Source organism: Aquarana catesbeiana, linkage group LG01, assembly GCF_042186555.1.
Source record: "Aquarana catesbeiana isolate 2022-GZ linkage group LG01, ASM4218655v1, whole genome shotgun sequence".
Lineage (NCBI taxonomy): Eukaryota > Metazoa > Chordata > Amphibia > Anura > Ranidae > Aquarana > Aquarana catesbeiana.
The window spans coordinates 968,965,562-968,991,476 of NC_133324.1; the positions used below are offsets into that span (position 1 = coordinate 968,965,562).

At 46.7% G+C, this 25,915-nt stretch overlaps 2 protein-coding genes across 6 annotated transcripts in view; one reads left to right on the forward strand and one right to left on the reverse strand.

The window, feature by feature from the left end:
- The window catches only part of LOC141122459 (receptor-type tyrosine-protein phosphatase alpha-like), a gene marked incomplete in the record, with an annotated part of 620,682 nt that overhangs the window by 290,281 nt on the left and 304,486 nt on the right, over window positions 1-25,915 (forward strand).
- LOC141122387 (receptor-type tyrosine-protein phosphatase mu-like) overlaps window positions 17,269-25,915 on the reverse strand; it is an 86,538-nt gene continuing 77,891 nt past the window's right edge. For 4 of the 5 annotated variants that reach the window (XR_012240623.1, XM_073611972.1, XM_073611970.1 and 1 more), the window contains 2 exons: window positions 22,444-22,561; window positions 17,269-18,656 (listed from right to left, as the gene is read on the reverse strand). Coding sequence is in view for 4 of the 5 variants with exons in the window: in XM_073611970.1 (XP_073468071.1) it covers window positions 18,561-18,656; window positions 22,444-22,561 (214 nt within the window). In the remaining variant the exon portion in view is untranslated. Of the gene's footprint in view, window positions 18,657-22,439; window positions 22,562-25,915 lie in introns of those variants that run through there. The other variant, XM_073611973.1, reaches the window with a different exon arrangement.

Sequence of the window (25,915 nt, forward strand, 5' to 3'; positions counted from 1 at the left end):
AGGTTACACAGTAAGGTTGGTTATTATCAAGTCTTAGTGGGTGTGCAGCTGAGCAGGTGCAAAGGGCGCCACCTTGTGGTAGGCAGAGCACTCACTTTTACTTCTAAAAAACATTTACTGTCATTCAAAGATTTAAAAAAAAAATCAGTGAGTGTGCTGCGTGCCACAAGATGGAGCCCTTTATACCTACTCAGTCTGCTCACTAAGACTGGATAATAGCCACCCTTAGGGCTCATTCACACCTGAGGGTGGGAGGAGTAAAAACCACATAGTTTAGTAACTTTTTTGCTGCCCCCCCCCCCCCCCCCCACTTCAGCTGCAGAGGCATCATGCTTTGCTTCATGGCTGTGTCAGGAATTATACCCTCTGTCCCACTCCTGACCAAAAGTGACCCAATCACAACCATGCAATGCATATGGTTGTGGTGTGGCAATTAAGGGGATACAACAGACAAGTGAGGTGGTGAAATATCAGCTCCTCGCCACCTGTCAAATGCCTCTAAAAGCAATCTGAGCGTGTCCTTGCCGCTAGTGTGAACAAGCTCTTACTGAGCAGATGCAAAGGGCGCCATCTTGTGGCAGGAAGCGCACTCACAGACTTTTTGTTTTAATTTGAGAGAGAAGATCCCCCACCAGTAAAAAAAAAAAAAAAAAAATCTATCAGCAACAGGGATGGACAAATCTGTGTAGCGCCACTCAGGAAACTGAAAACCAGACTGTGTATGATTTAAGTAAGATTTATTTACAGCAAAACAAAATCCAGTGAAGCAAATTAACACTAATACAATATATACAAAATGGGGAACACGGATCAACAGCATAAGACTGGAGGTGTAAGGGACAGTCAGGAATGGGGGAACCAGGACTGGGATCAGGAACAAAGGGATCAGGTACAAGGCAGCAAGGTGCAGGATATAGGTATAAGGCAGCAGCAGGCTCAGGCAGGAATCGGGCTCAGAATCAATAGCAACCAGTATCTGGCTAGCAGTCAAAACACTAGAACATAAGGGAATTGTCAGGGGCATATCAGTGGCCGTCGGGCGAATATGCGTGCACGCAGGTGCACGAAGGGCCTTTCCTGCACAGTTCTGCTGAAATCTCCACCAGGGGGCGCCGGAGCGCTCCCGCGCGCGCCCGTTCGTGCGTTGGGCGTGCGCGCGCCCGTTCGCGCTAGCACTGTTTTGGCACCAAGGGCCCTTTAAAAGACTGTCAGATGCTTCTAGCAGGTGCTGTTCGTCTGCAGCTTTGCACCTGAGTTCCTGTATCCTGCCTGTTTTTGTATTGCTAGTGACCCGGCTCCGTCTGACCATTCTCCTGTCTCCTATCCGACCCGGCCTGCCTGACCTCGCTTATATCTTGTGACCCGTTGCCGAACTCCTGCCTGCCTGACTATTCTTGAATTATCCCTCCTGCTATATACTTGCCTGATCTCCTGCCAAACGGACTGTCTGACTCTGCTTTGCCTGTGTCCTGTGATGCTGTTTCCAGCCTGCTCTGCCAAGCTTCAGATTCTGCTGCTGCCGTATCATCCACCTGCCTGCCTACTGACCTGCTTTAGCCTACCTGCATCCGCAGCTCAGCCATCCCAGAGGGACGTCTTCCCAGTTCCAGTGTTTGCTTCTGCTGGAACCTGCATCAGGCCCTCTTAGCCACTGTGCTCAAGAGACCTCTGTTCCCACTTCCAGTGGCTCCTGAACTAGCGTTTAAGAGAGGTCTCCTTCTACCAGTCGGGCTCAACTACCAGGTACCTAACAGTACGAACAGCCATGACTGAGCCCGCAGGAGAGACCTCTCCCATCAAGGAGATCTGTACGCATCTAGCGGCACTCACCCAGGCAGTAAAGACTTTACAAGACAGTTACAACAGACTGGAGGGTCAAGTGCTGAACCTTAGTGGTCCTGGAGGTGTGGCCTCTGGATCCGCAGCTGCTCCAGCACAGGCTGCTGCACCACCCTCTGTGGTCATGCTCCCACCTGAACCAAGGGTCTCCATCCCTGAGAAGTTTTCTGGTGACCGAACCAAGTTTCTGGCCTTCCGCAGCGCCTGTCAATTTTATTTCACCCTACAGCCACTGACTTTTTCCTTGGAGGCTACTAAAGTGGGATTTGTCATATCCCTTCTCCAGGGGGAAATATCCCTTCTCCAGGGGGAACCCCAGACCTGGGCCCACCGCCTGCTTGAAACCAACTCTGTACAGATTCAGTCTTTGCCCGCCTTTTTCGAAGCCATGGCCCAGTTGTACGAGGACCCTCAGCGGACTGCCACCGCTGGGGCAGCTTTGTTCGTGCTCCAGCAAGGCCGTAGGCCGAGGACTATGTTACGGACTTTCGACGCTGGAGCACGGACACTCAATGGAACAACGCAGCTTTACATCATCAGTTCCGCATGGGGCTATCTGAGAGTCTTAAGGACGAGCTTGCCCGGGTAGGGATGCCTGATACCCTTGAAGAACTCATCACTCTTACCATCCAGATTGACCGACGTCTTTGTGAGCGCCGGTCTGAACGCTCTTCCCAGCAAACGCGCCCTATGTGGATGACTGCAAGAGTTCCGGTTCCTGCCTCCCGGTATCTACCTCCTGCTTGCCCAAGTCCAGTCACCCAGACACCTGATGCTCCTGAGCCAATGCAACTGGGACTTATGCGCTCTACCTTGCCCCCAGAAGAACGGGCGCGCAGACGCCAGCTAAACCTCTGTCTCTACTGTGGTGGGGCGGGCCACTACGTGAACAACTGTCCAGTAAAGACTCGTAAGTGTTTTTCTTCTACTCCGGCCAGTTTATCCACTTTAACCGCCAATACAACTCAACTTGCTCTCCCTCTCTCATTACAGCTCCAGGGAAGAACAATCCAGGTCAATGCCATTATTGATTCTGGGGTATGTAGCTGCTTTGTTGACTCTGCTTTCGCTACCCAACAAAATCTTCCCCTAAAGGACAAGACACACAGACTCTCAGTTTTTCTGGCCGATGGGTCCCACATAAAATCAGGTCAAGTCTCTCAAGAAACCCTTCCTTTGTCTGCCACCTGTTCATCTCAACACAAAGAGATCCTAACTCTGGACGTTATCTCATCTCCATTATTTCCGTTCATTTTGGGCATGCCCTGGCTCCAGGCCCATAACCCTCATGTTAACTGGGCCACGGGCGAGATCAAGTTCCGGTCACCCTACTGCCAAAAACATTGCTTACCTGAACCCTCTAAGTCTGCTGCTACTTTATTTTGTATGGACATTGACCAAGACCTGCTTCAAACCGTACCAGAGGCCTATCGGGAATTTGCAGATGTGTTCAGCAAGAAGGGAGCAGACTCCCTGCCACCCCATTGTCCCTATGATTGCCCAATTGAGCTGCTCCCTGGGGCTGAGATTCCTTTCGGGCGCATCTTCCCGCTGTCTGAAAAAGAACAAGAGGCACTTAAGGTATACATAAGTGAAAACCTCGAAAAGGGCTTTATCCGACCTTCTACTTCACCAGCTGGTGCCGGAATATTTTTTGTCTCCAAAAAAGATCAGACTCTTCGTCTATGTGTGGACTATCGGGAGTTAAACAAGGTTACGGTCAAAAACCGCTACCCGTTGCCCCTGATACCTGAACTGTTCCAGAAGTTGAGGTCTGCCATCATCTTCACCAAGCTGGATCTGAGAGGGGCCTACAATCTGGTCCGCATTCGGGCCGGAGATGAATGGAAGACGGCTTTCTGGACCCGTTTCGGACACTATGAGTATCTGGTCATGCTCTTCGGCCTATGCAATGCTCCTGCCACGTTCCAGCATCTGGTCAACGATGTGTTTAGAGATTTCCTGGACATCTTTGTAATCGTCTATTTGGGTGACATCTTACTCTTCTCCAGTTCACTCAAGCAACATAGGGAACATGTCCATAGAGTCCTGGACCGTCTTCGTTTGCACGGACTGTATGCTAAGGCGGAGAAGTGCGAATTTGAACAAGAGGAGATTTAGTTTCTGGGGTTAGTGATCTCCCCAACCGGCACAAAATGGACCCTCAGAAGGTGTCCGCTGCGCTAGATTGGCCAGCTCCTCTGGACAAGAAGGGCGTGCAATGCTTCATTGGATTTGCAAATTTTTATAGAAAGTTCATTAGGGGGTTTTCTGCCATCATCTCCCCCATCACGCAGCTAACCAAGCAGAACTCTCGTTTCCACTGGAACCCGGAGGCTCAGGGGGCCTTTGAAGAATTAAAAAGATGTTTCACTTCAGCTCCGATCCTTAGCCATCCTGACCCATCCTTACCTTTTATCCTGGAGGTTGATGCTTCCGAAGTGGCCATGGGTGCTGTCATTTCTCAACGACAGGGCAACAAAGACCTGATGCACCCCGTAGGGTTCTTTTCTAGAAAACTTTCACCGGCTGAGCGGAACTATGATGTGGGAGACCGGGAACTACTTGCTATCAAGACAGCTTTGGAAGAATGGAGGTACTTGTTAGAGGGCGCAGTCCATCCGGTACTGATATATACTGACCACAAGAACCTCGAATACTTAAGATCTGCTAAGAGACTAAAACCCTGACAGCCCCGATGGGCTCTATTCTTTACACGGTTCTGTTTCCACATTACTTACCGGCCTGGATCTAAAAACGTAAAACCAGACGCGCTGTCGCGCATGTTTGACAACCCTAAGAACCTTTCAGTACCTGACACTATCCTGCCAGCAAATAGCTTCCTACTTCTTCAAACGGATCTCCTGTCCATGATCAGAGAAGCATCACCAGAACCTTCAAGTCTCCAGGGATCCTCTTTAACATCTCGAGATGGATTATTGTGGAGAGGAAGTCAAATTTTCGTACCGGAGAGCGTCCGAGTCAAGGTGCTGACATTATTGCATGACCACCCACTTGCAGGACATTTTGGGGTCCGTAAGACCCTTGAGCTTGTGCAACGCACTTTCTGGTGGCTTAACCTGAAGTAATTCTGCAGGAAGTATGTTAACTCTTGTTCTGTCTGCATTCAGAATAAAACTCTGAGGAACAGAGCTTGGGGACTACTGAGACCGTTGCCTATACCAGATAGACCCTGGAGGATGATAGCAATGGACTTTATAGTTGAACTACCATGCTCTGAAGGATGTTCGGCGATCTTTGTGGTCGTCGACCGGCTGTCTAAAATGGCCCACTTCGTACCCCTAAAAGGAACACCTTCTGCTGTTGAAACGGCCCGTGTGTTCATCAAGGAGATTGTTAGGCTCCCAGCATAAATCCCCCAAACCCCTCCTTCTTATACAAATTATCTTACCACCCCCCAAAAACCCCCTCTCAGCTCAAATCATCCCCCACAGCTCTCCCCTCCCAGCACAGATCCCCCTTCAGCAAAAATCCCCCATATACCTCCTTTCAGCATAAATGCTGTTAGGAGTCCCCGCAAATATAGTGTCCGATAGGGGGGGTGCAGTTTACCCCACGCTTCTGGAGAGCCCTATGTGAAATCTTGAAAATTGAACTAGCCCTGTCCTCAGCATACCATCCCCAAATGGGCAAACGGAAAGAACAAACCAGACACTGGAGCAATACATTAGGTGTTTTACATCTTTTGTGCAAGATGATTGGGTGTCCCTGCTGCCCCTAGCGGAATTTGCCTATAATAATGCTAGTCACTCTGCCACTGGTCAATCCCCTTTCTTTGCCAATTATGGTTTTCATGTATCTTTTTTACCAGATTTTCTTTCAGAGTCCTCAGTTCCAGCGGTCCAGGACACAGTGCAGTTCCTCAGTCATAATAACCGGATGTTACGGGAAGCGGTATCCAAGGCACAAGCAGACAGCAAGAGGTTCTTCGATCAGAAAAGAAAAGGAGATCTAAACCTTCAGCTTGGTGATAAGGTATGGCTGTCTACCGATAATATTAGGTTGACTTATCCTTCCAAAAAGCTTGCTCCTAAATTTATTAGGCCCTTCCCTGTGAAAAGGAAAATCAACGAGGTATCCTATGAACTGTGTTTACCTGACTCACTTAAAATCCACCCTGTGTTTCACGTGTCACTTTTGAAGCCTGCTGTAGATGATCGCTTTCCTGATAGGGGCACCAGGGTCCCTGAACCGGTTTTGGTGGACGGTAATGAGGAATACGAAGTGGAGGCCATCCTTGATTGCAGAAAGAGTTCCGGGCAAGAACAGTTTTTGATTAAATGGAAGGGGTATGGTCCAGAAAATAACTCATGGGAACCTGACAGTAATATTCATGCCAAACGTTTGATTCATGCCTATTTCTCTGCTCATCCTGAAAAGAAAAGTTATCTGGGCATTTGGAGGCTGCCCGTTGGGAGGGGGCAATGTCAGGGGCATATCAGTGGCCGTCGGGCGAATATGCGTGCACGCAGGTGCACGAAGGGCCTTTCCAGGGCAGTTCTGCTGAAATCTCCACCAGGGGGCGCCGGAGCGCTCCCGTGCGCGCCCGTTTGCGCGTTCGCACGTGCGCGCGCCCGTTCACGCTAGCGCTGTTTTGGCACCAAGGGCCCTTTAAAAGACTGTCAGATGCTTCTAGCAGGTGCTGTTCGACTGCAGCTCTGCACCTGAGTTCCTGTATCCTGCCTGTTGTTGTATTGCTAGTGACCCGGCTCCATCTGACCATTCTCCTGTCTCCTATCCGACCCGGCCTGCCTGACCTCGCTTATATCTTGTGACCCGTTGCCGAACTCCTGCCTGCCTGACTATTCTTGGATTATCCCTCCTGCTATATACTTGCCTGATCTCCTGCCAAACGAACTGTCTGACTCTGCTTTGCCTGTGTCCTGTGACGCTGTTTCCAGCCTGCTCTGCCAAGCTTCAGATTCTGCTGCTGCCGTATCATCCACCTGCCTGCCTACTGACCTGCATCAGCCTACCTGCATCCGCAGCTCAGCCATCCCAGAGGGACGTCTTCCCAGTTCCAGTGTTTGCTTCTGCTGGAACCTGCATCAGGCCCTCCCACCCACTGTGCTCAAGAGACCACTGTTCCCACTTCCAGTGGCTTGTGAACCAGCGTTTAAGAGAGGTCTCCTTCTACCAGTCAGGATCAACTACCAGGTACCTAACAGGAATATTAGAGAAGGGTTTAAATGCCCTCCCAGCAGCCAGCATCAGGTGGAGACTGATTACTGGGATCTGCTGGCTGCTGGGAGACACCTGCTGGTGGACACTGGAACTACAACTTCCCGCTCTGTGAACCACAGTGCCACCAGCAGGTATTCCAGGTCCTCACACTGCTGCCTACCCCCCCACTGGCACTAGTTTATTTTATTAAACCTTTGCAGCAAGTACACCCCATCCCCATCTCTTCCCTGTACTGACAAGGGCCATTTCTCACAGTGTGCGTCCTCTTTTTTGTGGTGTGCTCTGCCTGCTCTATGACTGAATGCGTGCCATTTCTATGCTCTGACTGTGTGTGTTATGCCATACCTCCCAACCATCCCGGATTCACTGGGACCGTCCTGGGATTTGATGTAAGTCCCAGCATCCCGGCAAATCAAGGCTGAGCGGAGAGTGGAGCCCAGTGTCGGAACAAGTTCCAGCCCTTGGTTCCAGTGACTTGTCTAGCAGGGGCGAGATACCATGGGCACTGGTTGCCTCTGCCCAGTATTGTGTGGGGTGTATGGGGTACAACACACCCCGATGCAGTCTCTGTACTGCAGCCAACATCTCCCAGCTCACTGCCTGTCACATTAAGTTACTGTGACAAGTAGCCCCAGGGGAGATGTTGGCTGCAGTACAGAGACTGCATTGCGATGTGTGGTATCACCAGGGCTGGGACTTGGCGGGAGTGTCGGCGATCACCAGCACCAAGTATCTGCCCACTTCTCCTGTGGAGCGTCCCCAGTGATCGCCAATACTGTAGTAGCCGGTGTCTTTCCCAGCCGGTGTTCTGCCGAGAAAGTTCCTCTCGGCGGATAAGGACCCCCCTCTACTGCGCAGGCGCTGCGCCTGCGCAATAGGAGCCGGCGGAAATAGCCGAAGCGGAATAGTTGTAAATCAGCTGTACACGGCGCCTGTAAGAGGGCCCCTCGCGGACTCGCTTTGCTCCCCATGCTTCGGGCACGGCCTCGCTGCACTCGGCACTTTTTTATTCTCCCTCTAGGTCCACTTGGATGGTGGGGCTTGAACCTGGACCCAGGGCGCAGGCGCCGTGTACAGCTGATTGAAGATTTTCAGCTTCGGCTATCTTCGGCGGCTCCTAGTAGTTCGTACTGCGCAAGCGCTGCGCCTGCGCAGTACGGGGGGGTCCTTATCCGCCGGGGGGAACTTTCTTGGCAAGACACCGGCTGCATGTTTACAGCAGCAATAGTGCCAGAGAACCAAGGGAAGTTTCCCATAGGTCCCTGCTCAGCTCTGACGTGTGTTCTGATAGGACAGGAGGAGGAGCCTGGGATGGAGATCTCCCGGGGCTGAAGTCTCAGTAACTGAAGTCTGTGCTTGGGGCAGGAAGAAGCAGAGGAAGGGAGAGATTTATGCTCAGAGGGATTAAAAGGGGTTTTTTTTTTTGCTGCATGGGAAAATTTGGAGGTGAGTTTATTTGTATTGGGGGGGGGGGGGGGATTGTGCTTGTATTGGGAATTTGGCGGGGAGAAGTGAAATAAGAGTTGTGCTGAGGGGGGCTTGGGGGGTCATGAGAGAATTTGTGTAAGCAGAGGGGTTTGGGGGGGATTTATACTGGAAGGGGTATATGGGGGGTGAGGATTTGTGCTCAGATGAGAGATTTGGGGGGAGGTGGTAAGAGATTTTGTGTAAGAAGCATGGTTTTGGGGAGCATTTATGCTGAAAGGAGGTATATGGGGGATTTTTGCTGAAGGGGGATCTGTGCTGGGAGGGGAGAGCTGTGGGGGATGATTTGCGCTGAGAGGGGGTTTTTGGGGGGTGGTAAGATAATTTGTATAAGAAGGAGGGGTTTGGGGGATTTATGCTGGTAGGAGGGATATGGGGGGAATTTTGGGCTGAGAGCAGGGATTTGTGCTGGGAGGGGGTATATGGGGCTGATTACAGTAACAGCCTTTTACAGGCAGGAATCTGGGGCCCCTGTAAGTGTGTAGCGAGGAAAAAATCAGTGTCCAGCTTACACCCCTGTGGCTACTGATCCCAGTACCACCTCTTCAGGCACTGCCAACCCACCTGGCTGCAGCTGCCCCTTTCACTAGCCCTCCTGACTTCTCCATAGTCCTCTCCAGACTGAAACACTCTCCAGCCCACCCGGCTGACTCCTCAGGAGAGCTCAATTAAACAATGGCCTCTTATATCTGAATTTTTTGGCCCTCCTATTGGTACAACCCGTGGAAAAAAGTTTGGAATCACCACTCTTGAAAAATGTTCATTCAATTTTTTAATTGTGTAAAAAGAAAAAACTAATTACAGACATGCCTCAAAACTATTTTCATTTAACATTCCAACCTTCTGGCTTTAGGAAACAGTTAAAGGAGTTGTAAAGCCTCCCCAGCACCCCATAATTGCTTACCTGAGCTCCATCTCTCTCCAGCGATGTCCACGAGTGTGTCGGCCATCGGGGACACTCCCCCTGATTGGCTGAGACACAGCAGCGGCGCCATTGGCTTCTACATCTGTCAACCAAAGTCAGTTAGCCAATCAGGGGAGAGAGGGGGTGGGGCTGGGTCGGGGCTCCGTGTTTGAATGCACACAGGGAGCTGCATAGCTCCCAACTGTCCCTGATTTCGAGGGACTGTCCCTGATTCGGAGCAATGTCTGTCTGTCCCTCTTTCCTCCTCATTTGTCCCTCATGTTGGTCTCATCTATATAGTTGTATGTAAAATGCACTTTTTATCTATCAAAAAGTGTTTTCCAGCGGTAAACCTTTCATCCAATTTCCAAATTGCTGCATTTGTAAATTCCAAAAGCCAATATAAAGGAATAGTGGTGATAAAAAAAGCCCTTGTGGGTTTAATAAATCTTGTTTTTTTTGTACAATTCCCCTTTAAGGGGGCGTGGCAGGGGGTGTGTCCTAGGCCTGCATACTTTTGCTGATAGTTGTCCCTCATTCCCATCTCAAAAAGTTGGGAGGGATGGAGCTGTGACAGGGCTCGGGTGCCCCCATAGAAAGCCGCTTGCTGTGGGGTCACTCGACAGGAGGGAGGGGCCAGGAGCACCGAAGAGGGACCCGAGAAGAGGAGGATCCGGGCTGCTCTGTGCAAAACCAAATGCATAGTGAAGGTAAGTATGACATGTCTGTTAATGTATTTTATTTTCTTGAATGAGACTTTACAATCACTTAAAAAAAAAAAAAAAAGAAAGAAAACTGTAGTCAATTGCAACTGTTTTTGCAGATCAAGCAGAGAAAAAAAACATGGAATCACTCAATGCTGAGGAAAATATTATGGAATCACCATGTACTTCACAGTTCTAAAAATAAACATCTGCATCAGATGACATCCTGAAAAATGATGTCATCATCACCAAACATCCTTTCAATTGATGGAATAAGAAAAGTGTCCAAAACCTCAATATAAAGGTGTGATTTATTGAAGATTTAATGACTGTCCTCACCTCCCGTACAATTATCCGACATGCAACTCCTTATCAATGATTGGGGAAAATTGCATGATTTCTTCAGGTGGTCGTCTTCATACATTTCATTGGAGCGGCACCAAACAAAACTTCCGGGATCATCACCCCGTCCAATGCCGATCGGTAATTCATCGCTGAATATCACTTCCATCCAGTCCTCCACAGTCCATGATTGCTTTTCTTTAGCCCGATGTAACCTTGTTTTCTTCTGTTCTAACTGTTTCTTAAAGGCAGAAGGTTGGAATGTTAAATGAAAATAGTTTTGAGACATGTCTGTGATTAGTTTTTATTCCACACAATTAAACAATTGAATGAACATTTTCCAAGAGCGGTGATCCCACACTTTTTGCCACAGTTTGTAATATTAACCAATTCAAACAAGGTGTGCATGCCCACACACACACAAAAAAACCCCTAGGGACGACACCTAAAGAATTTTAGGACTTTATTAGGTTGATTTGTCGAAAATGTGTGTCTTTAGCGCCACCTTTTGGGCTCCTTCTGCTAATTTCGTGTTAGTAGAAGTTTGGTGAGTGTTGATTCGTGCTTTTCATTTTGCGCTTTTCATTTAGCACTTTTAAGTTTGCACTTTTCATTTCCCGCTTTTCATTTAGTTTCTGAACAGCCGTTCGTCAACCAACCATGTTGCGGAATCGGAGGAGATAACGTGTTATTTATTGTTGGCTTGGAGTTATTGCTTTGACCCAAGTCCAGTCCAGGAACAGGAGGAGGAGGATTTCTTGGACCAAAAATTGGTTGCTTTATTAATGGGGACCAATTATGTCATATGCCTTTGCTGCGGGAGCTCCGGGAGAATAATCCGGATGTTTTTCGTAATTATCTCTGGATGGGCCCCTGCTTTCACCCACTCTTGGCATTGCTGACCCCCTATATTAAGAAGCAGGACACATGCATGAGGCTTTTATTTTATTTTTTGGTTAAATAATAATGATTTGATTTGTTATATTTTTTATATTTTTGGATGCATAGAATGCACTTTTTGGTTAAGTTCTATTGGAAGATAGCATGTCTAATTTTATTTGTTTTCTTTTTTTAATGCACAATAAAAAAAATTGTGTAGAATAATACTTGGCTCTGTGTTTTACTTCTAATGACAGTTTGGGAGTCGGCAGTTACATTTAAAAAAATACAATGTAACATTAACAAGGGACACCAACATAGTTGTATCTTTGATCTTAAAAACTATGATGGTGTTGTGGTAACTTGCCCAAATAAAAACAAAACATAATAATATTATTCTTGATATCACTAGAAAAAAAAAGCCTTTGAAAATTAGTTTGCAATAACTCCATCAGTATCACCAGCAAAGCAGCTTCATTATTATCCCATTAAAGAAGAAGAGAATTGTGCGCTGAATTTCCAGATTTCATAATTTGCCGCGTCACGAATGTTAATTCTCCATTACGAACGCTAGTTTACTAAACCGACCGCTTCTGGCTCGTCCTTCCTTCCGAGCATGCGTGCTTGTACTTTGGACTTTTGTCGGATGAACTTGTGTACACACGATCGGAAAATCCGACAACAGACTTTTGTCCGTGGAAAATTTTAAAGCCTGCCATCCAACATTTGTCTGTGGAAAATCCGACAACAATTGTCTGGAGCATACACACGGTCGGATTTTCCGCCAAAGGGGCTTGCCATCGAACATTTCCCTTTGGAAAATCCAATCGTGTGTACGAGGCTTTATAGGGAGGGCTGCATTCAAAAAATTCCTCTCAGTCTGTTTGTCTCTATCTGCACTGCAGCAATTAGAGGGAGTAAATGAGGAGTTATCAGAATTGTACTATCACAAAGAAAACCCCTCTCTATTCAAAAACACTCATGAAAAAGTATCACTATTGCTCCTACAATGTTGCAGTGTACTAACACTCCTATCCCTGATCTAGGGAGTATAGGAATTCAAACGGACTGATCAAAGCCCCCTTCCCACCAAATATATCCCCGTGTAAAAAGTGACCGTGCACCAAAAATCCATCCTTATGAAACCAATACATGTTTCGCTCAACAATAAAGCTTCATCAGGGTGCAACAAATAAAACATAAGTGCTCAAAGAATAAAGTGCTGTAACCACCACATGGCAAATGGCGACTCTTTTATAAACTGCTTCTATTTATAGACATTTTCCGTCACCATCTTGTGGTTCTTTTATGGAACATCTTCTGTCCCTTTTTATTTGATTATTTTTTATATTATTTTGTGTATTTATTAATGTTGTCTCAAAAAAGTAACATTTTCCTGCACGAGTCACCATTTCCTTCAAAACACATCTCAATCCCAAATCAATATTATAAATAAATAACTTTTATTTTTCAGATGCTATAAAATACTACTCTCCCACAAAAAGGTAGTTAGGTGAAGCCTTCACTGATTTCATATGTGGCATTCGATCCCAGCCGAAAGATCCATTCCGCTTCTGTTTTTAATAATCTCTTATCCAGGTCTCCTTTTCTCTGACCCAGTTCGATCTGCTGGACCACCCAAAAGCACAGGCCATCAGCTTTCCCATTATGCTTTTTTTAACATATGTCTCGCGATTGGTCTGTCCTTTTTTTAGTTCCACATCATTTATAAGCTCCAGAACCCTACACCTCAGTTGGCGAATCGTCTTGCCAACATATAGAAGTGAACAGGGGCATTCTGCTACGTATATTACGCCTTTTGTACTACAGTTGAAAAAAGATGTAATATCAATTTTTTCTCCATTTTTTGGATTGATAAAGTTCTTTATTGTAGGCACATATCTACAGGCTTTACAATGGCCACATCTAAAACTACGCTTCGGTTTCTCTGGTAGCCATGTTAAGGGACCTCGTGATATGGAGCTTCCTTCTTCATAATGGCTGTGAACCAGCATATCTTTGAGGCTTCTCCCTTTTCTATAAGTAATCTGGGGTCTTGATGGTAAGGCACTTGATAAATCCTTATCATCCTGTAGGATGTGCCAGTATCTTTTTATGATGTTATAAATCTGTCTTGATTGTCTATAATACAGTTAATTCGGTTGGTCGCAGGCTGGTTGGTAAGTTGAGCTGGGAAATTCTTTGGTTTTGTTTTGACATGCGTTTGCCCTTCCAGTGCTCCTTGCTGTGAAGACCAGTTATAGGAGGTGGCAGTGACCTTTTTTTGTATAATGCAGTATGTACCTATTATTTTCATGCTCCCTGACTCTTCCTTGATCTTTCTTTTTGGGTTCAACAGCTGTGTTCTTGGTATGAACTTCACTTTTTTATAGGATCTCTTCAGATGCCGCAACTTATACCTTCTTTTGCTAAAATGATAGAACAGTTGCAAACTTTCTGTTCTAAAAGCCTCCTCTGAAGGGCAATTCCTTTTTCCTCGCATGAACTGCCCCATAGGTATCAATCACTTCAGGGGTCCTGGATGATAACTTGACCAATGTAATAGGCTATTGGCTGCGGTGGGTTTGTGGTATATCTGTGTATTGATCATACCGTTTATTCCTTTTATTATTACCAAATCAAGAAAATTAAGGTGATCCTCATGGATTTCACTGGTGAAGAACATTCTGACATTGTTGTTGTTTAAACACATCACAAAATCTATAAAGGTTGTTTTGGGGCCCCTGCCACAAGATCAAAATATCATCTACAAATCTTGCCCACATAAGAAGATGTGACGTTTATCTCTCCAAATCTTCCTGGAACACTATAGTTTGCTCCCACCGTCCCAAAAATAAATTGGCATACGTGGGAGCACATGCAGTTCCAAAAGCTGTGCCCCTCTTCTGTTGGTATGTTTTGTCATTAAAAAGGAAAAAATTATGTTCCAACACAAACTTGAGAAATTTTTAAATCAAATGTGTATGCTGTTGGAATATAATGCCTCTGGTGTTAAAGAAGTGTTCACATGCTTCAAGACCCAAATCATGACTGATGTTACTATACAAGGCTTCGACAGCTAAACGTGCCAGTAAGTTGTCATCAGTCAGAGTCACCCCTTCTAATTTATTGAGAAAATCCCAAGTGTCTTCTATATATGATGATAAGTCATATACATAGGGGCGCATGACAAAATCGATATATCTGCTGGCTTTCTCAGTTAGATTGTGGTTTCCAGTAACTATTGGGCGTCCTGAAGGTGTAAGCTGGTTTTTATGGACCTTTGGTAGTGCATAAAAAGTGTCAGTTGTCGGGTGGTAATTCATCATATATTCCAATTCCTCTTCTGATGGTACCCCCTTCTCTTTTCCCTCCATAAGGATTTGCCTCAGCTCATGTAAATATGTTGAGGTAGGATCTCATAATTTTCCTCATTTGCTGAGAATATTGTAACACTTCCTTAAGTAGAAGAGTTTGTCCATGAGGACACCCTTATCTGCAGTCTTTATGATCGGTTCCTGATCATTCTTTAATTCCTCCAGGGTATTCCATTCTAGATAGGTGGGGTTGAAGTTTTTATTCCCCTTATTCTTCAATGTTTTTTTCTACAGGGCGTTTAGATCTCTCTCTACCATGTTTACAAAGTGTTCTAACTAGCTTCCTTGGGAGATCGGAGGATTTTGGTCTGAATGTTGTAAAAAGACCTCCACCCTCACGTTCTGCTTGCAAAGAAGTCCAATTGTTTCAATATCCTTAGATGTTACTATTTGCATGGGCTCACTGGGCTTGTCCTTATATTCCTTTTTAAGTGCTAATTTTCTAGCAATCAAGTTTATGTCCTTTACCCACTCAAATAGATTAAAGTGATTGTAAAGTATCATTTTTTTTCCTATAAAAATAATAAACATGTTATACTTACCTGCTCTGTTGCAGTGGATTTGCACAGAGCAGCCCCGATCTTCCTCTTCTTGGCTCCGTCTTCGGTGCTCCTGGCCCCTCCCTCCTGTTCAGTGCCCCCACAGTAAGCAGCTTGCTATGGGGGCACCCAAGCCGAGTCACAGCTTCCAGAATCCATTCAAACACGGAGCCCGACCCGGCCACTCCCCTCTCCCCCCTGATTGGCTAGCTGACTTTGATTGACAGCAGCGGGAGCGTCAAATGCGGCACTGCTGTGTCTCAGCCAATGAGGAAGGAGAATTTCGGATGGCTGAGACACTTGTGGACATCGCTGGACAGAGAGGGAGCTCAGGTAAGTGTTAGGGGGGCTGAGGGGGGCTGCTGCACACAAAAGGATTTCTATCTTAATGCAGAGAATGCAACCTTCTGCCTTTACAACCACTTTAAGATCATGAGTGGGAACAAAGGACAGACCTTTTTTGAGAACTGCAATATGCTCAGAGGATAGCGATGTTTTCGACAAATAAAAATCTGCAGATCTCTGTTCTCATCATACACTTGTTCGCTCTGTTTGCGACTGTTCAATAGTTTTAGCAAAAGAGGGTATAAGTTGCGGAATCTGAAGAGATACTATGAAAAAGTGAAGGACATACCAAGAACACAGCTGTTGAACCCCAAAAGAAAGATCATGGAAGAGTCGGGGAGCACGAGAATAATAGGCACATACTGTACTCAATCAAGCCAGATTTATAACATCATAAAAAGATACTGGCACATCCTACAGGACGGTAAGGATTTATCCGGCGCCTTACCATCAAGACCCCAGATTACTATGTAGTACTGCCCCCGCAGGAGCCGCAGGTGAATAGGGATCCCCCACCCTGCACAGCCAGGCACACCACATTTTCCACAGCATTCTTGAGTCAAGAAACAGTCATTGCAGCTTTGTTTTTTTGTATTTTATTAGGGGATTAAACTTGGATGGGGATGGGGTGATAAGGGATTCCCACTTGATTAAGGAACTCTTCAGGGACACAACTATTTACACTCCTCTTCTGCTTCCTGCACATCACTTGTTTGCAGACTTTCTCTCTCCCAGTCAAGTATTGTCTGATGGGACCTCACAGGACTTGTCAGGTCCAGAACATGCCCATTACAGGCAGGGACCACGGGCCCCTTCAGGTGCTGCAAAAAGTCCCAGTACTCGGCCTTCCTCTGTGGCTTCTGATCCCAGTACCACCTCTTTAGACACTGTCAGCCTACCTGGCTGCAGCTGCCCCTTCTCCCAGCCCTCCTGACTCTTCATTTACAGTCCTCCCAGACTGACTCTGCATTCATCCCAGACTGCTCTCACCCAGTCCTCTCAGGATACCTCTCAGTCCTCCCGACTGTCTCACACACATGCCAGTCAGCTGTCTTCCTCCCTGGAGATTTGCCCGGCAGTGTTCTCCTGCTATCCTTCTCCTTGCTCCCGTGCCACTCTGCACCCGAGCCCAGACCTAAGTACACCCCCCTCCCCACAGACTAGGGGGTTACTCTCAAAGGCCACCGACAGCCTAATACTCCATCTGCAGCCTCCACCCAAACTTCTCTTCCCCAGCTGGGCTGACCCTGAGTATTTGAGGGTGCCTGCCTCCTGCCAACCCATCTGTTGGGGATTAGTCAGAGCCCTCAGAATACTCCATCCAGCTCCCCCTCACCTCCAATCCCGTTCTTCTGGAAGTTTCCAGCATGTTCTAGAAGTAGGGGGAGGTATCAGAGATGCTGCCTGTGAGTCATCCAGCCCTCCCTGAGTCACTGCCTTGATCCAGATAAAAAACACAGGCTTGGCTGCCAGCCAAGCCAAACAGTTTTCCTACTCTAGCACTCTAGCTAGGAGGTGCTACACCCAGCTCTCAGCTAAGCTGAATTTTCCTACGCTAACAGCCTATTCTACAAAAAAAATCTATCTACATCTAGCACACTAGAGAGTCATATATATGTAAAGTACAGAATGTAGGGGTCAGGTGTGTGTAATATTACAAAGTGCAGAGGTCAAGTGTGTGTGTAATATACATAGTGCAGGGGTCAGGTGGGTATAATATACATAGTGCAGGGGTCAGGTGTGTTTAATATACATGGTGTAAGGGGTCAGGTGTGTGTAATGTACATTATACTGGGGTCAGATGTGTGTAATATACATTTTACCTGGGTCAGGTGTATGTAATATACATAATGCAGGGGTCAGGTGTGTGTAATATACATAGTACAGGGGTCAGGATGTATGTAATATACATAGTACAAGGGTCAGGTGTTTGTAATATGCATTGTGCCGGGGTCAGGTGTGTGTGTGATATACATAGCATCAGGGTCAGGTGTATGAAATATACATTGTACCATGGGCAGGTGTATGTAATGTAAAGAGTGCTAGGATCAGGAGTGTGTAGTGTACATAGTACAGGGGTCAGGTGTGTTCATCGTATATATTACAGAGGGAAGTTGTATGTAATGTACAGTGTAGGGGTTAGGAGTAGGTAAAACAGAGTGCAGGTGTCTGGTGTGCGTAATATACAGAGTGCAGGGGTCAGGTGTATGTAATGTAGAGAGCACAGGGGCGTGTAATGTACATAGTACAATGTTCAGGTGTATGTAAAGTACAGAGTGTATGGACCAGATATATGTAATATATTAAGTGTAGGGGTCAGGGGTGTATAATGTACAGAGTGCAGTGGTCAGGTATATTTAATGTACACAGTGTAAGTGTCAGGTGTATGTAATGTGCTTAGTGTAAGGGTCAGGTGTATGTAATGTACTCAATGTAAGGTGTAGGGGTCAGGTGTATGTAATGTGCTTAGTATAGGGGTCAGAAGTGTATACTGCGCAGAGTGTGGGTTTGCCTGTACCTCTCAATCATCAGCCCTGTTTCTGTATATTTTCAGTCTGTGTGCTTGTAAGTATAATCCTGCAGGTGTCTGTAATCTGCCTTATTCATAGTACCTACAGTATAACAGTATGTAAATATAAAATGCTGGTATAAGAGATACCCAACCCAACACAGGGATATATATAAATTTCATTCAGATACTTCCTTAGGTGAAACTGAACCCAGGACCTCAGTACTGCCTTCCAATCATCTCCCACCATACAGTGATCCATCATACAGAACATGGGAGCTCTGCACAGAGATGTGATCTCCAAAGCCTTCCATCGGATAGAAGTCTCTAATTTATCTCTTGGTGTTCACGGCTTTCCATACTGTCTGACTGATCAGTGAAGCTTTGTATGGTGTTCTCAGAGAGTGAAATATAGTATATAATAGTTTATTCCTAGTTTCCATTCTCAGCTTCTTCCAGGACCTCGTATACTTTATCATCATCAACATCTTCTGTAGAAATATTTGTTCTTTTCTTTTTTCTCTTCTCCTGAAATAGAAATGAAAAACATCAAAAATAACAAAATCAACATAAATGATACCATTGCTTTGGTAGTTGTACAGACTCCATCACCTTGGGTTATATGCGGCTACCTTCAGGTGATTGGACTCTGGCAGAAAAGAAAGCTGCCTCCGAGTCCTCAATATTAACATTCCCACTCTTGATTGGCTTCAGTTTTGAAATAGAGAAATCATAAAGAACAGAGAGGAGGGCCCTGTGCTTTATACTGAACTCCAAGAAACAGATTTTACTGGTAAGTCTAATTTTCTTTACCATGGGATGTTTATAAACAGTCCAACTGTGGGATGGGCAACAAATGCCACCAGGTCCACACAGCAGATGGGCCAAGAAGGGTTCAGCAGACCTCAGAGAGAGCAGCTTGTAGCATTTTATGACCGATATTGTCATCAGAGGAGGCCTCAACACCCACCTGGTAGAACTTATCGTATGAACAGAAGACTTATGCCGCGTACACACGGTCGGACTTTTCGTCTACAAAAGTCCAACGGACGCTGACGGACTAAAGCTGGCTGGTAATCCGATCGTGTGTGGGCTTCTCCGGACTTTCAGCAGACTTTTTCAGCCTCAAATCCGACGGACTTTAGATTTGAAACATGCTTCAAATCTTTACGTCGTAACTACGACGGACCCCGAAATCCGCTCGTCTGTGTGCTAGTCCGACGGACAAAAACCCATGCTAGGGCAGCTATTGGCTACTGGCTATAAACTTCCTTATTTTTGTCCGGTGTACGTTATCACGTACGAATCCGTCGGACTTTTGTGTGGTCGTGTGTAGGCAAGTCAGTTCGTTAGAAAGTCTGCTGCAAGTCTGCTGCAAGTCCGCCGAAAGTCCGCCGGAAGTCTGTCGGTCAGGCTGTCGGACTTTTGTAGACGAAAAGTCCGACCGTGTGTACGCGGCATAAGTGTAAATATGAGAAACAGATGCTTGATCCTGAAAACCTCATGAAGCACTAAGAGATCTGATAGAGTGCATCTTAACAGGGAAGTGGGGAATCTTTTTCTTCAAACCATAGGCTTGAATGATGGCTTATCTAATTCACTTAGTAATGGTGGAAAAAGAAGGAGGGAGCCTCTTGCAGAAACCCTTGGGAAGCAAAAGAAAGAATCTGACTGCCTGTAGCTGAGAGGAGAACTATTACTATTATATTTCATCATTTCAAGAAAATGGAAGGGAGATTTATTTGGGATGTTCTGGAGTAGGACAGAGGGAAATAATGTCCTGGCTAGGGCTCAGGACAACCTTGTCCTTGTGTAATACTAGGAAATGTTAATTACAGGACAAAGCTGCTAAGACATGTCTTACAAAGGTGATACCTACAAGAAAAGTCACCTTGAAGATAAGGTCAGACTAGGAAATATCCCTGATAGGTTGAAAGGGTGGCCTCAGAATTGCCAAAAGCACCAGGTTAAGGTCAAAGGGAGGCACAGCGGAACAGGGTGAGAGAATGTTTTTCAGTTTCTGAAATGGCCTGTTTGCCAGTTTTCTATGCCTGGAATGTGGACTGTGGACAGGGTTGGAACATGCAGCTCTGCCCAGGGGAGGATAAAGTCTACTTCCTTTTGAGTGACACAACTTCTGGTGCCTCCTTGATAGTTGAAGTGGACCACTGCCCACATTCTCATTGGGTGCCCTGACAAATGAGGGGACCAGCATTGAAGGAACAACCAAACTGCCCTAAATTTCACGATGTTGGGAATGTTGATGGGAAGTCAGGCCTCTTCCAATAATCAAATCCCCTGCACCAAGATAGCATCCAGGACTCCTTCCCAGCCCAAAAAGCTGGCACCCATTGTGAAAACCTTCCACATCTTGGGGTACAGGGTTTCCCTGACTCCAGCACTGTGTTGGAAATCCACTACATCAGGGAGAGTCTGGCCTTAAAGGTCAGACAAATGAAGCTGTCCAAGGAATGAGTAGTTTTGTGCCACACTGCCAGAAAAATTTGTTTGGAGTAAACCATTAGGCGCTGCCTCAAAGGAAAGAAGTGAGTGTTGTCTGTGGGCCCAGAGGGCCTGAGTAGAAGATTGGAAGGACAGAAGTTTGTCCCAGGACAGAAGATCCTGCACAGTGCCTAGATACTCTTACCGGTGAGTTGGTTCTAGAGACAACTTCAGCCGGTTGAGGATTCAACCAAAGCTCTTCATAGTTTGTAATTTTTTGCTGGATAATGGCTGACAGGTATAGGGAGGACTAATGCTTTAGCAAGAGATCATCCAAGTAAACTACAACATGGATCCTCTAAGCATAACACAGAGCTAGGAGCAGGGCAAGCAGTTTTGTGAAAACCCGGGGGGGCAGGGACAGGCCAAAGGGAAGATTGACAAATTGGTAATACAGATCACCCACTGGCCTTAGTAGGTAGTGGACTGGGAATGTTTTAGCAGGTTTTGCTAATATTACGAACCCCATACTGGAGACCTTGGGGTGAGGTCCAATGCAAAGCAGGCTCATTACAGACAGAGGTCACGTATTAACCTTTGCAGTGCCATACTGCATACATCCTGTTTGAACACAAACATAAATTATTGACACCGAAATGTGATGATTTACTCTACTATAGGCTGTGAGTACAGGGCAACAAATGACACCACAAGACAACATGACCATTGTGCTTTTTTTTATGAATGACACCTTTAGGCTACATGACCAATGAACATCTTATGAATGACACCATGACATTACATGATTAATTTACATCTTATGAAGGTGAAAAACAAAGTACAGGTAGGAACGTTTATAACGCCTTTATGCAGGCCATACATAAGATGAATGTGGTTTCTTTTAGGAACATTTGTTTGATTTTCTAATGGTAAGTAGGGGTCACATTGGTGTTCTTTTTAAACCATAGTGACAATAAAATTCAAAAGAGTGAGATGGAAACATTTTCTTAAGAGAACAGGTTTTAAGTACGTTAAAAAAAAAAAAAATGTGTGAAATAGCAATCCTTCCAAAATTGAATGTTAAAAGCAAATAAAGTTTGAAGTATTTTCAAATGGCATTTGTCAAGTCAACAAATGTACCAAAGGGAAATTTGGTACAAACATTTGTTGGACAATCTACTCTAGTATGACCAGCTTTTTTCCTTCCCATGTCAGATAGAAGCTCCTAGTTTCCCGAACATTAAGACAAGATATATAGAATCAATTTTGCCTCAAAGAAGTGCACAGAATAAACTAAATGTCCTCTAGTTATATCTGATCTGATCTGATGCCCTGTACACACGACTGGTTTTGCCGTTGGAATAAACTCTGAAGGTTTTTCCAAAGAAGTTCCGATGGAATTCCGCTCAAGCTGTCTTGCATACGATCACACCAAAGTCTGACTGCCCAGAACGAGGTGACGTACAACACGTACGGCGGGACTAGAAAAAGGAAGTACAATAGCGAGTAGCCAATAGCTTCCGTCTCGTACTTGCTTCAGAGCGAGCGTCGTTTTTGGTACGTTGGAACAGCATACAGACGATCGGGTTTCCCGATAGTAATTAGTTCCATTGGAAAAATTTAGAACATGTTCTCTTTCTAGGTCCATCAGAATTTTCGAAGGAAAAAGTCTGATGGAGCATACACACGGTCGGAATACACGATAAAATGCTCCCATTGGACTTTCTCTGACGGACATTACGCTCGTGTGTACGCGGCATCAGTGTTATGGAGATTAATGAATTGGATCCAATGATATAAATATGACAACATGAGATGAATTATGACATCACTGTGTTCTATGTGTTACTTTGTATTAAAGTCAGATACTCACCGCCGGATTTCTCATCTCCATCCAGGGGGTCAGCGGGATCACAGCGAGACCCACCAGAACCAGAAATTTCAAACTCAGCATTGTGATAATGAACCCAAATGAAGGAAGTGACAACACTCTGGAATTGAAGGACACAAAGAAGAAACAGAATATTTAACTAAATACAACATAAAAGTAGACTGTGTGTAAAGCCAACATTATCTTTTTTTTTAGTTTTGGGGTTTGGGAGGTTTGGTGAGAGGTTAGATACTGTCTGGTGCATTCCCATTGAGTATACAGTGGGGCAAAAAAGTATTTAGTCAGCCACCAATTGTACAAGTTCTCCCACTTAAAAAGATGAGAGAGGTCTGTAATTGTCATCATAGGTATACCCAGGGCCAGATTGAGAGCATCATGGGCCTGGTGCTAAGGATTTTGGTGGCCTTTTTATGGAAACAAAATGAAAATGCAAACATTTTTTGCTAAAACAAATTAAATCTACGTTCACCAGTAATATCAGCCGTGCAGCCTCTGAGCAGCAGCAACACCACCAATACTACCTGCTATGCGGTCTCTCACTAACAGCAACATAGGGGGACCACATTTCCAAACTGCCATTCAGGGACATCCCCCCTTCCCAAAAAAAACATGAGGGGGGATGTAGTCTCGGGGTTGATGGGGAAATAGGTGTCGGGGGTGATTTTTCGGGCAAATGGCTGGTGTTAGCATTTAAAATCATCCTGACACTATGCTTGATATGGCGTCAGGATGATCAAATTCCATTATTTCTATTACTACATTGTAATATACAGTGAAATAGTTCAACTCACCATGATGCAGAATCAGTGGGAACCTGAGCTTGTCACTTGCCACCAGATGCAGCATGTCACTTGCCACCATCGCCTGCCGCCAGATGCCACCCATAGCCTACCATAAGATGCAGTGTGCCACTTGCCACCAGCAGCCTGCCACCAGATACAGTGTGCCACTTGCCACCAGCAGCCTGCCACCAGATACAGTGTGCCACTTGCCACCAGAAACACTGTGCCACTTGCCACCAGCAGCCTGCCACCAGATATGGTGTGCCACTTGCCAACAGCAGCCTGCCACCAGATACAGTGTGCCACTTGCCACCAGCAGCCTTCCACCAGATACAGTGTGCCACTTGCCACCAGCAGCCTGCCACCAGATATGGCATGCTACTTGCCACCCACAGCCTGCTACCAGACACAGTGTGCCACTTGCCACCCACAGCCTGCTACCAGACACGGTGTGCCACTTGCCACCAGCAGCCTGCCACCAGATACGGTGTGCCACTTGCCACCAGCAGCCTGCCACCAGATACGGTGTGCCACTTGCCACCAGATATGGTGTGCCACTTGCCACCAGCAGCATGCCACCAGGTATGGTGTGCCACTTGCCACCAGATAGTGTGCCACTTGCCACCAGCAGCCTGCCACCAGATACAGTGTGCCACTTGCCACCAGCAGCATGCCACCAGATACGGTGTGCCACTTGCCACCAGATACAGTGTGCCACTTGTCACGAGCAGCCTGCCATCAGATATGGTGTGCCACTTGCCACCAGATACAGTGTGCCACTTGCCACAAGCAGCCTGCCATCAGATATGGTGTGCCACTTGCCAACAGAAGCCTGCCACCAGATACAGTGTGCCACCTGCCATCAGATACAGTCAGCAGCCTGCCACCAGATACAGTGTGCCACTTGCCAACAGCAGCCTGCCACCAGATACAGTGTGCCACTTGCCACAAGCAGCATGTACCAGATACGGTGTGCCACTTGCCACCAGATAGAGTGTGCCACTTGCCACCAGCAGCATGCCACCAGATACAGTGTGCTACTTGCTACCAGCAGCCTGTCACCAGATACGGTGTGCCACATGCCACCAGACACAGTGTGCCACTTGCCACCAGCAGCCTGCCACCAGATACGGCATGCTACTTGCCACCCACAGCCTGCTACCAGACACAGTGTGCCACTTGCCACCCACAGCCTGCTACCAGACACGGTGTGCCACTTGCCACCAGCAGCCTGCCACCAGATACGGTGTGCCACTTGCCACCAGCAGCATGCCACCAGATACGGTGTGCCACTTGCCACCAGATATGGTGTGCCACTTGCCACCAGCAGCATGCCACCAGGTATGGTGTGCCACTTGCCACCAGATACAGTGTGCCACTTGCCACCAGCAGCCTGCCACCAGATACAGTGTGCCACTTGCCACCAGCAGCATGCCACCAGATACGGTGTGCCACTTGCCACCAGATACAGTGTGCCACTTGCCACGAGCAGCCTGCCATCAGATATGGTGTGCCACTTGCCAACAGAAGCCTGCCACCAGATACAGTGTGCCACCTGCCATCAGATACAGTCAGCAGCCTGCCACCAGATACAGTGTGCCACTTGCCACCAGATACAGTGTGCCACTTGCCACGAGCAGCCTGCCATCAGATATGGTGTGCCACTTGCCAACAGAAGCCTGCCACCAGATACAGTGTGCCACCTGCCATCAGATACAGTCAGCAGCCTGCCACCAGATACAGTGTGCCACTTGCCAACAGCAGCCTGTCACCAGATACAGTGTGCCACTTGCCACAAGCAGCATGTACCAGATACAGTGTGCCACTTGCCACCAGATACAGTGTGCCACTTGCCACCAGCAGCATGCCACCAGATATAGTGTGTCACTTGCCACCAGCAGCCTGTCACCAGATACAGTGTGCTACTTGCTACCAGCAGTCTGTCACCAGATACGGTGTGCCACATGCCACCAGACACAGTGTGCCACTTGCCACCAGCAGCATGCCACCATATATAGTGTGCCACTTGCCACCAGCAGCCTGCCACTGCCTCCAGGACTCTGCTATGATGGATAGGAGGGACAGGGCCTGCATAGTCAATCAAATCCCTGGAGCCCCCACCCCTCCTGATCTGGGATGGTATGGCCGTGTGTGTGTGTATGCCAGGAGTATTGATCAGACCAAGTTCTACAGGGGGGTGGTGAGTGCAAGCCTTTGGGCTCACACTGGTGTGCTGTAGTCGGCCGCACTGCTTGTGTATCTGCAGTTTTAGCTGCAGTCCTATTGATATATATCAGGTTGCAGGTTTTTGCTGCATTTTCTGACAGTGCGCCAAAGATAAGATGTAGCATGTAGGAATTTTGGTGCACTTTCAGAAAAAAAACACACAACCTAATAGAAATCAATAGGACTGTGGGTAAAACGCAGGAAAACAGCAAACCCGTGTGAACCCACCTAAAAGCACAAGGGACCGAGTACTACCACAGGCTGAGGACACAATTCTAAACACTTTGGCTGCAGTTATAAGAGCTACTGCTGGAGAAATAAGTTAAAAACGAGGGGAAGGGAGATCAGAGTCACTGAGCTCACATTTGGATGGTCCCTGGAGGCTGATCACTCAGAGATATTTGCCGCTGTTCTGTTCATAATTTCCCACCCACACGGATCCTTCT